At 40.2% G+C, this 12,023-nt stretch overlaps 1 protein-coding gene across 5 annotated transcripts in view; it reads left to right on the top strand.

Annotated features, from left to right (window-relative positions):
- RNLS (renalase, FAD dependent amine oxidase) overlaps positions 1 to 12,023 on the top strand; it is a 363,618-nt gene that overhangs the window by 270,560 nt on the left and 81,035 nt on the right. For 3 of the 5 annotated variants that reach the window (XM_027960410.2, XM_060404929.1, XM_042239044.1), the window contains one exon: positions 9,326 to 9,873. The exons of 1 other annotated variant lie outside the window; for it this stretch is intronic. In XM_027960410.2, coding sequence (XP_027816211.1) covers positions 9,326 to 9,478 — 153 coding nt within the window. In that variant the 3' untranslated portion in view covers positions 9,479 to 9,873. Of the gene's footprint in view, positions 1 to 5,568; positions 5,629 to 9,325; positions 9,874 to 12,023 lie in introns of those variants that run through there. One more of the 5 variants, XM_060404928.1, reaches the window with a different exon arrangement.

Genomic DNA, 12,023 nt, shown 5'->3' with positions numbered 1-12,023 from the left:
ATGGGGAAAGAGGGAAAAAAAAACAGTAAAGAATATTTAATTCTCTTATTTGTAATTACGTGTTTGCTCTGTAATCTTGTAATCCAGGATTGGTATATAGGATTCCTCTCAAGTGCCAGCTTCAATTGACTGGTAGTGGCTGCCTGAAGCAATGAAGTGAGAAGGATGCTGAAGCCACCTCTGGGCTCAGCGGAGAAGAAATGCCACAGTCGATTAGTGATGTCTGTCAGGCGGCACCGCACTTGTGTCACCCCCGTAACCTGTGACACAGTTGAGGAAATTTGCCTGCTAAGATGAATGGTCTGGGAAGACAACCAGATTCAGCTTTAGAATCGGTACATTTACCTTTGTAAATGAACAAATCGATTCTGTGGTAACCAGTCTGTCTCTGTCAGTTTCACCTGAGGCGGCTCATTTGGGTGAATTGGGAAATTGGAGAGTTTAAACTACCAATGCCGAAGACCTTGGATGCTCATCCACTGAGATGCTGCTGCTTTCCTGAAAAGGCTCTGCTTAAAGGATCCTGCCACTCAGTATCTTTGTACTTGTTATGCTTTTACTAACTCGTGGGTCTTCACCATACTGCTCCCCTTACCCTACTTACTATTTGCTGTATTTCCTCAGTTGTAAGATGCCATCAAGGGGACAGGTAGGGTGAAGTTTTCACACATGTGAACTTGGTTATTTCTAGTGGCCCAACGGGGGGGACCACCACTATAAACATGTAAACAAACATTTCCATTGACATCAGCATAAAATGTGTTAGTTGCTCAGTCTTACCCAATTCTTTGTGACCCCATGGACTGTGACCCACCAGGCTCCACTATCCATGGGGATTCTTCAGCCAAGGATACTGGAGTGTGTTGCCCTTTCCTCCTCGAGGGGATCTTCCAGACCCAGGGATCGAACCCTGGTCTACCCACATTGCAGGTGAATTCTTCACCATCTGAACCACTAGAGAAGGACCATTTGGGAAAAGAATGTCTTGCTGATTACTTAAAAACTTTTCTTTCCCACTGAGAAAATACACAGTCAGAACCTGAAGAACAGATGTCAACATCTTGGAGGAAAACCCCAGCAAGGACAATTTAGTGGACTGTTTACTCTTGTGAGAAATGCTGCATGACCAGCACTCGAGGCAGCACAGAGGACCGATTGTTGGGGGAAGAGCATGGACATTGACACCCTGAGTGAAAGAATTTTTTCGCAAAAGTCAACTCTGATTATGAAGAAGTTTTTGGAAAAGCCAACCAATCTATTCCTCTCTTATTCCCTTTTTATGTTTGCAAAAGATCTACATGTAGATAATTCTAAAAGAACTTCTCTAGTAAATATAAAATAAAATTTACGCTAACATCATTTTTTAATTATTCATATATCTAAAATATCAGTGCCTCTTCCAACTGATGGTATCTGAGATACTGTGGGCAGGAATCCCTTAGAAGAAATGGAGTAGGCATCATGGTCAACAAGAGTCCAAAAAGCAGTACTTGGATGCAATCTCAAAAACGACAGAATGCTCTGTTCATTTCCAAGGCAAACCATTCAATATCACAGTAATGCAAGCCTACGCCCCAACCAATAATGCTGAAGAAGCTGAAGTTGAACGGTTCTATGAAGACCTACAAGACCTTATAGAACTAACACCCACAAAAGATGTCCTTTTCATTCTAGGGGACTGGAATGCAAAAGTAGGAAGTCAAGCAACACTGGCTGCTGCTGCTACTGCTGCTGCTAAGTCACTTCAGTCGTGTCCGACTCCGTGCGACCCCATAAGACGGCAGCCCACCAGGCTTTCCCATCCCTGGGATTCTCCAGGCAAGAACACTGGAGTGGGGTGCCATTGCCCTCTCCAAGAAACACCTGGAGTAACAGGCGAATTTGGCGTTGGTGTACGGAAGGAAGCAGGGCAAAGACTAATAGAGTTTTGCCAAGAGAACGCACTGGTCAGAGCAAAGACCCTCTTCCAACAACACAAGAGAAGATTCTACACCTGACATCACCAGATGGTCAACACTGAAATCAGATTGATTATATTATTTGCAGCCAGAGATGGAGAAGCTCTATACAGTCAGCAAAAAACAAGACTGGGAGCTAACTGTGGCTCAGACCATGAACTCCTTATTGCCAAATTCAGACTTAAATTGAAGAAAGAAGAGAAAACCACTAGACCACTAAGGTATGACCTAAATCAAATCCCTTATAATTATACAGTGGAAGTGACAAATAGATTTAAGGGACTAGATCTGATACACAGAGTGCCTGATGGACGGAGGTTCGTGACATGGTACAGGAGACAGGGATCAAGACCATCCCCATGGAAAAGAAATGCAAAAAAGCAAAATGGCTGTCTGAGGAGGCCTTACAAATAGCTGTGAAAAGAAGAGAAGTGAAAAGCAAAGGAGAAAAGGAAAGATATTCCCATTTGAATGCAGAGTTCTGAAGAATAGCAAGGAGAAATAAGAAAGCCTTCCTCAGCGATCAATGCAAAGAAATAGAGGAAAACAACAGAATGGGAAAGACTAGAGATCTCTTCAAAAAAATTAGAGATACCAAGGGAACATTTCATGCATAGATGGGCTCTATAAAGGACAAAAATGGTATGGACCTAACAGAGGCAGAAGATTTTAAGAAAAGGTGGCAGGAATACACAGAAGAACTATATAAAAAAGATCTTCACAACCCAGATGATCACGATGGTGTGATCACTCACCTAGAGCGAGACAATCTGGAATGTGACGTCAAGTGGGTCTTAGAAAGCATCACTACAAACAAAGCTAGTGGAGGTGATGGAATTCTAGTTGAGCTATTTCAAATCCTGAAAGATGATGCTGTGAAAGTGCTGCACTCAATATGCCAGCAAATTTGGAAAACTCAGCAGTGGCCACAGGACTGGAAAAGGTCAGTTTTCATTCCAATCCCAAAGAAAGGCAATGCCAAAGAATGCTCAAACTACTACACAATTGCACTCATCTCACATGCTAGTAAAGTAATGCTCAAAATTCTCCAAGCCAGGCTTCAGCAATACATCAACCATGAACTTCCAGATGTTCAAGCTGGTTTTAGAGAAGGCAGAGGAACCAGAGATCAAATTGCCAACATCCGCTGGATCATGGAAAAAGCAAGAGAGTTCCAAAAACATCTATTTCTGCTTTATTGATTATGCTAAAGCCTTTGACTGTGTGGATCACAATCAACTGTGGAAAATTCTGAAAGAGATGGGAATACCAGACCACCTGACCTGCCTCTTGAGAAACCTATTTGCAGATCAGGAAGCCACAGTTTTAATTGGATATGGAACAACAGGCTGGTTCCAAATAGGAAAAGGAGTACATCAAGGCTGTGTATTGTCACCCTGCTTATTTAACTTCTATGCAGAGTACATCATGAGAAACACTGGGCTGGAAGAAGCACAAGCTGGAATCAAGATTGCCGGGAGAAATATCAATAACCTCAGATATGCAGATGACACCACCCTTATGGCAGAAAGTGAAAAAGCCTCTTGAGGAGAGTGAAAAAGTTGGCTTAAAGCTCGACATTCAGAAAACGAAGATCATGGCATCTGGTCCCATCACTTCATGGGAAATAGATGGGGAAACAGTGGAAACAGTGTCAGACTTTATTTTGGGGGGCTCCAAAATCATTGCAGATGGTGATTGCAGCCATAAAATGAAAAGTCTCTTTGGAAAGAAATTATGACCAACCTAGATAGCATATTCAAAAGCAGAGACATTACTTTGCCAACAAAGTCCATCTAGTCAAAGCTATGGTTTTCCCAGTGGTCATGTATGGATGTGAGATTTGGACTGTGAAGAAGGCTGAGCACTGAAGAATTGATGCTTTTGAACTGTGGTGTTGGAGAAGACTCTTGAGAGTCCCTTGGACTGTAAGGAGATCCAACCAGTAAATCCTAAAGGAGATCAGTCCTGGGTGTTCATTGGAAGGACTGATGCTGAAGCTGAAACTCCAATACTTTGGCCACCTCATGGGAAGAGTTGACTCATTGGAAAAGACCCTAATGCTGGGAGGGATTGGGGGAAGGGGGAGAAGGGGACGACAGAGGATGAGATGGCTGGATGGCATCACCAACTAGATGGACATGAGTTTGGGTGAACTCCAGGAGTTGGTGGTGGACAGGGAGTCCTGACGTGCTGCGATTCATGGGGTTGCAAAGAGTCGGACACGACTGAACAACTGAACTGAACTAAACTGAACTGAGATTCAGTGAAAAGCAGTATATTTACATCCATAATAAGCCCCAGCAGAGAACCTGACTTTTCATGGGTTGTCTAAGTTCTCTCAAGTTGATTGCACCTCTAGGATTAGAGTTTCTGAGATCTTAGTTATTTTCTTGTTCACTTGAACATCACCTATTGTAGTATCTCATATGGTTGGTTTTAAGTTACCAAATGGGCTGAACTGCCAACTGAAACAGGTCGCCCTAAAATATAGCCTCTCTGTAGGCCAAACCAGTGAGATCATTTTATTGGTAGATGTCTGACAGTCCAAGGACAAGCTTTAGCTGTCGGCATAGTTTGGAAGAGAGAAGGTACGTTATCACATGAGTCACTGAATTTTTTTGCTATTTGTCTATAATTTTGTGGAAATAACCATTAGCCTACTTGTCTGCCTCCCTCTTTCTTTTCATCTTTAATTTCATTCTCATACCCAAGGGACTTTTTTTGTGTGACTGTTCACAATTAACAATCAATATAAAAAACTATTATGTTAAATCATATAAAAATTGACAGTATTTTACCATTTCTGACCTACAGAATCAGCAAGTTTGTGTAGTTTAACATATGACATAGGAGACATTCACGGACAGCAGTTGACAGAGATGTTTATCATTACTGAGAGCCTTCTAAATACAATAGCTCTTCCATTTGAGCTTCTGCCAGCTCTGTGGGGTTTTATGTAGCCAGTTCCATATGAAGACCTTCATTTGATCAACTATGTGTACAATATTCTATCTTTTTTTAACAACTCAATGAACATTTTTTGCACACTTATTATGGGGTAGGCACCACTTTCAGCCTTGGATACAAAGATGAGTGCATCACAGTCCCCACTTTGCAGAGCATGCAGTCTAAGAAGGGAGACAGGCATGGACATAATTATAGTGCAAAACAGCAAGTAACATAATAGATACAAATAACATGCTGAAAAGGCACTTACCATGCCCGGCAGAGCAAGAAGACCTCTAAGCAGGTGACATTTGTGCTAGTTCTTGAAGGATGAGCAATTTGGTGGCAGAAAAGAAAGAGAACAATGCAACAGCACCAAGCAGAATGACTTGTTCAGAGTCACAGAAGCACAACAAAGAAGGATGTGCTTGAAGAACCTTAGTTTGAATATAGATGGGATGCGAGGCAAAAGAGAGAAGCAGCAAGAGGGGAGGCTTGGATGGAGGGAAGATTAGGTTATGAAGGGCCTTTCATGGGGGATGGGGGCTGAGAAGTTTGCATTCTATTCAGCAGGTAGAGAGGAGTCACAAAACGCATATGGGTTTAAATCACTTGGATGTAAAACTGCTTTTTCTGCTTCAAATTCATATGTCCAGTCCAGTCATCATCTAATTGTAAAGAAACCTTACATTAGTGACCCCAGAGCACCAGTTTCTGCAGTGTGAGTTCTTTGTGACCCCCCACCCCATCCCGGCACACATGTGAGCCCAAGCATCCTGGATTCCCAAGGGGTTGTTTCAGCCCTGACATCTCTCTTAAACATAGTCATTGAGCTGCGGTTCCTCACTGTGGCTGGAAGCGTAGCCAAAGACTGCATTACTGTGAGAGATTGTGGCTTTGACTGTTACGTGTTCCTCCTCTGCAGGGCTCTCTGCTTCACTTGGGTGAAGGAGCTTGCAAGCACACCCTTCGTGTTTTCATATTTTCCTCATTGGGTAATTGCAAAATGGGCGAATCCACCTAAATGCAGCAAGATTGATTTCATCCCAACTGCAGACTGGCTAATCAGTGGCCTAGTTTTCCAGCCATGTGATCTGGCATCTGGCACTCACCACTCATCAAATGAAATTACACAGCACCAATAAATTACCCACTCTCTCCTGGGCAGAGCTTTTTCCCTTAAGCTACCTCCTGCTTAACACTTGTGTAATGTTTAATAGTACCATAGTTTATCTATACCAGGATGCCGGCTGGAATGTATGGAAACTTTACTAAGAATGGAGAATTATATATGTGTGTGTGTGTGTGTGTGTGTGTGCATACATATAAATTATACATAGACACCTGTTTATGTATTAATATATATGTGAATGAATTATCCCATTTATGTGAATTTTCCACATGATGATAACGCATTTTTTTTTTACTTAAATCTTTATGGGAATGTTTCTAGGGTGGGGTGGAGGGGAAATTCTGCTCTGTTTGAATGCTTCTTCACCTCCAAGCCTTCTGTTCTTGGGCAGGAAATAGTCTCTCTCTGAGTCTTAGCTGTCTCAGCTATAAAATGAGAATAGTAGTAACCACCTCATAGGTTGATATGTGAATTAAGTAGGATGTGTGTCTGTGTAAGGCATTTGGTATGCAGAGAGCATCCAAAAAATGGCAACAATTAATACTTTATGCCTGTTAGAATTGGTCCCTAAATATTGGGGCCTTCATCAGTAGCAGTGATCATTGCCGGAAAACTAATAGCTGGCACCCTCAGGAACTATTAAGAGCCAGAGAGGTATTTGCCCTGCACTAAGTGACCGCAGACTGCCAGGCTTTTCCCCAGCCCTGTCGGGTTTTTTAGTGTTTCTATAGCATCCCTTGTTTTCAGACTGTGGATTGTCACATTCTAAAATCAATAGTATGTATAGGACCCAGCAGCTTTCTTCCTCCCTTCATGATTCACTGACAAATCAAATCATCCAAGTTGCTAACATTCCATCTAAAGCAGGATATTAAAAGCTCTGATGGAACACCCAAGTCTGTGCTTCAGTGTCCTCACTATGTCCTATCTATTTTAGCCACTCAAAGACCTTTTATGCCCATTTCAAGATTGTCGGCTATGGAGGACAAATAATGCATGATCTCACGTGTGGAATCTAAAATAATCAAATGCATAGAAGCAGAGAGTAGAATGGTGATTGCCAGAGGCTGGTGGGAGGGGGAAATAAGGAGACGTTGGTTGAAGGGTACAGAGTTTCAGTTATATGTGATGGGTCAGTTCTAGGGATCTACAATGCAGCTGCGTGACTGTCGCTAATGATTTGTTGTCTAGTCGCTCAGTCGTGTCTGACTCTTTTGTGACCCATGGACTATAGCCTGTTAGACTCCTCTGCCCATGGAATTCTTCAGGCAAGAATACTGGAGTGGGCTACAATTTTGATACTCTATTGTATACTTGAAATTCGCTAAGAGTACAGATCTTATTAATTAGCTTGATTATTGTGATTATTTTGCAATGTATACATGTCATAACCTCAACTTGTACATCTTAAATGTATATGTAATTTTTATTTGCCAATTATACTTAATAAAACCTGGGAGGGCATGAGAGAAACTATAATTTAATATAATAAATTAAAACTGTGACTTAATTTTTAAAAGATTATCTGCTATGTCTGTGATAGATGATATTGCTATCAAGTGAGATCAAGAAAAGTGAGATGATACTTAGGTCATTTTACATTTGTGTCTGAGTGATACTGGTCTTTAAAGGTCCATATCTTTAGTGATTCAAGAAGGAAATAATTGTACCACCTCCTTTTAAAGACAAAGTATGGCATATAAATAAAAATATCTATGTAAAGTTTTTATGGTTTTAAGAAACTGTAAAAGCATTATGCTAACTCAACCTATCAAGAAGCAAAATCGGCTCCATAATCCAAATAACATTTATCATATTGCTTGATTTTTTGGTGTGATTTTTAAACAAGTAAATTCTCATGGGTCTTATTCTGCTTCTCTTCATGAAAACACTGTATGAGAGAGACCAGAACTGCCATGTTGTAGTTTATGTGAAATGCACCCCCTGAAGTTGTGCAGGAAAGTGGTCTCAAGTGAGACTGTCTTTATAATAGCTTTGAGTAATTTGGTTTTTTAGGGAGTTTTTGGTGCTTCAGTAGCCAAACCACCAGTATCCAAGATAAATACATTAATTGCCCACTCATTCCCCTCACTGTGAATGTTTATTAGCAACATACATTCTAATTTAGAGAATAATTTTTCCAATAATTCTATGCCTTTTTCATCATTTCAAATATTATAAACTTGGTTCTACAAAATAAGTCCTAGACCTCAGCTGATTCTCCTTTTTGGCGCATAAACAGTACTCCGTTCTTTGTTGCTGTTGTTTAGTTGCTAAATCATGTCCTCGTCTTTGCAGCCCCATGGACTAGATTGTTTGTGACCCCCAAGGACTATAGCCCACCAGGTTACTCTGTCCATGGGATTCCCCAAGAAAAAACACTGGAGTGCGCTGCTGTTTCCTTCTCGAGGGGGTCTTCCTGACCCAGAGGTTGAACCTGGGTCTCCTGTGTTACAGGCAGATTCTTTACCACTGAGAAGCCTAAGTAGACTTTGTTTGAAACAAAGTATTCCTCTTATCTCACCTCTCAGTTATGTTCCTTCTTCTAGTCAATCTCCTTCCCCAACACACACGTACACACACACATGCGCACACATGCACACACGCACACATGCACACACACATACGCACACACACACACACACACACACATTGGCTGTGGACATTTACACATCTTACTCCTTCCCTTTGGAAAGCCTTATACCTGCTTCCTTCCCTGGCAAATTTTGATGTTTCCATTAGAACTCAAGTGAAATGACCAGTCACACCCTTTTGAAACTTTCTCTGTCCAGTATGCTGGCCTCCTCCCATGCGTTTTTATAGCACCTTGCCCTTCTCCCTGTCTTAGTCCTTACCTGCCAGCAGTTGTGCTGAACTGGAAACTCCTTAAAGACATGACCCTTTAAATCTCTTTTGTGTTCACCTTGTCTGGCATATAGCAGGTTCTCAATACTTGGGGAATGATTTCATGAATTTCATTTCCCCCTAATGAAAAACTTCACCGTACTTCCAACTGATTTAGCAGATCGTGACCAATTAAGTTTGAAGTTCAATACACTTCTGATTATCTTATCAAATGACTGAAAATGTAAACATTTAAGAATTCATTGTAAACACTTGGGCAAGGGGGAAAGTTTAGGAGTCTTAACCTAGTTTCCTTGCTCTTTATAAAACATCTTGATTTCTTCAGGTAGGGAAGCTTCCCCAGGTGGGCATTGACATGATAGCACAACAGAGCACTGAATGTCATCGCAATTCTTTTTTTTTTCTTTTTTAATATTTTCAGGTTACAAATGCTGCTGCCAACTGTCTTGGTCAAATGACTCTTCATCTCCAGCCTTTTCTTGTGTGTGGAGGGGATGGATTTACTCAGTCCAACTTTGACGGCTGCATAACTTCCGCCTTATGTGTTCTGGAAGCTTTAAAGAATCATATTTAGTACTGCCTGTATTCTTATTTTTCACATGTACTTTGGGGTTTTTGTTTTCACAATTTTCTGTCATTGATTATTTTGTTTTCTCTTTTGTTGAGAGAAATTACTGGAAAATTTGTTCTTTACTGATTATTATTTTTCACATGAAGTATAAAATCAATTATATAATTTCAGTACTTACAACTCCTACAAGAATGAAAAATCCTTTGTACTTTATACTTTCTCCACTTTTCTGAATTGCCATGTTTACCCACTCCTTGTTGGAGGCAAAGCAGTGCTTAAGAAAAAGCAAAGAGCTCTCCCTCCAAATTATGTCAAATCCAAGTAGCGGTTCATGTTCACAGACCTTTGCTGTCCTTTTGAAAATTTCAGTCCCAAATAAAGAATAATCTTTACCAAGATATCGCGATAAATCTTCAAGTATATCATTGATTTGATATTTTTGCAAATTGCTGAGCTACAAGATTTCTCCACACTGTGGAAACAAAGGGTAATTTTTGTTTCTCGTTTCTCTTCCAAGTTATTAAATGCTCCTGAATTGTAGGTCACGTATGTCATCATCTCTAAGAACGCAGTTTGGAGGGCAACTTGACTGACAAAGAAATGTCTCTTCAAATTTTCAGAAAATAACCAGATTCAACTTGACTTTCCGAGTCACACAGTACTTCTTAACCTTAAGAAATCCAGCCTTAATGGGAAAGATAAAAATTAAATAGAAGCTGAGAGGAATTATATTGATCTTTACCGTGTGCTATCTCCTGCGGCTAATGCTGTTACTTTTATGCCCTCTCCAGTGTGTGCTGTGGCATTTAGACTGTGTCAAGTTTAATGAATTTAATACAAAAAATTTTTACTGAACCAGAAAATAGATGCACTTAAAATAGTTCAATATTTGCCAACTTAGCGGTTCAGCATATCACCCACATGCATCAGTGACAACCCATGACTTGCTGGCTCGAGAGAAATTGATCCCCAGCCTTCTGAACAAGCTACTTGTTGCTAATTTAGAAAGCAAACTGGTGAGTTCCATTTTGTCATTTTGAAAGGAAGGAAGTCGTCACAGCCTCTCAGATCATTGCAGTCTCTCAAACTAAGAAAAGTTCCACAAAAGACCCCTTAGCTTGGTAGTATTTAAAATCTCACACTGACATGCCCACTATCAGGCATGGGCAGAACTTGTTTATGTAACTACAGAGTGGGTTTTTTCTATGGAATGTTCTTATACATCTCCTACTTGTGATCAATTGATGGAAAACTGAAATGCCTACGTGTGGTTAACATCACTTATTTTTGAAAATATAGAAAGGAAAAGGGAAATTAATGTGATCTCTTTTATGATACAAAGAAAAATATTGAGATTTCTTTCATCATTTTGTCCTATATTTGATGAACATTTGTCTTTCTTTTGGTTATATCCTTAAAATACAGTAGCAAATATATTCAATATATTAACTGTTTTGTTTTTAACTAATATAATTCTGGAGCCATCTGACTGAAAGCATCCTAAAGCTTTAAAGCAATGTTATATTTGTTTCAAGAGTGTTTATATTCCAAAGAAGAAAAAATTATTTATAAACATGGGATGTGTTGCTTAGAGAAAGTACGCTAAGCCATTACGGACGAGTTATTTTTTATTTAAAACGTTTTTTAATGTGAACCATTTTTGAAAGTCTTTATTGAATTTATCATGATATTCTTTCTGCTTTATGTTCTGCTTTATGTTTTGGCCATGTCTCATGTGGGATCTTAGCTCCCTGATCAGGGTTCGAACCCACACCCCCTGCATTGGAAGGCAAAGGCTTAACCACTGGACCACCAGAGAATCCCACTGATGAGTTTTAATATCTGTTCATTCGAAATGTGCTTCCCTAATAATTGTGCATTTGCTTAGAAAATACTGTAGCAATGTGAGAAAAGATATACAACCCTGCTTAGTATGTAGGTCATTGTTACTTTGCTGATTTAATCATTTGAAAACTCATTTTGCATTTTGATCCATCTCTGATAGAAACAGACCTGATGCTCAAATAAGGAAAGAAAATGTATCAAAAGCTTGTGTTCTCTATCTTCATTTACCCCTTCCTCTTTAGAAATAGAAATAGATATGGAACTGTCTTGTGCTAGAAGCCATCCCAGAGGCCATGAGATTCAGATGGCCAGGATGTCCTAAAAGACCCAGGGCCAAGGTGGCCAAGTCCCCTGAGAAATACGGGTCAGTATCTTTTGGAAAAGGGCTCCCACAGGACCACACAGCACCACAGTACTTCCAAACAAGAACTTTTATTAATCAAACACAGTCAAGGAAATCTGCTCTGTTTTGAAAGGAGCATATTCAAGTGAGAAACGGCTTGAGCAGTGGGGTGATTTAATACTTTTTAGCTGATAAATATAGCCTTTGCTGGAATAAAACTGTACAATGCAGGGTTGAAAAGCTTAATTACTAAACTGTCTATGCACGTCTTGCTCAGGCAGCGAGGGTGACAAATTATAGCAGTCGAGTAGTATTTTTCACCTTTGGCATTTCTGAGGGGAGAAGTATGTCTAAAAACAT

This window comes from Ovis aries, chromosome 22, assembly GCF_016772045.2.
Source record: "Ovis aries strain OAR_USU_Benz2616 breed Rambouillet chromosome 22, ARS-UI_Ramb_v3.0, whole genome shotgun sequence".
Taxonomy (NCBI): Eukaryota; Metazoa; Chordata; class Mammalia; order Artiodactyla; family Bovidae; genus Ovis; species Ovis aries.
The sequence above is the reverse complement of the archived record's forward strand: the minus strand, read 5'-3'. Positions and strand labels throughout refer to the sequence as shown.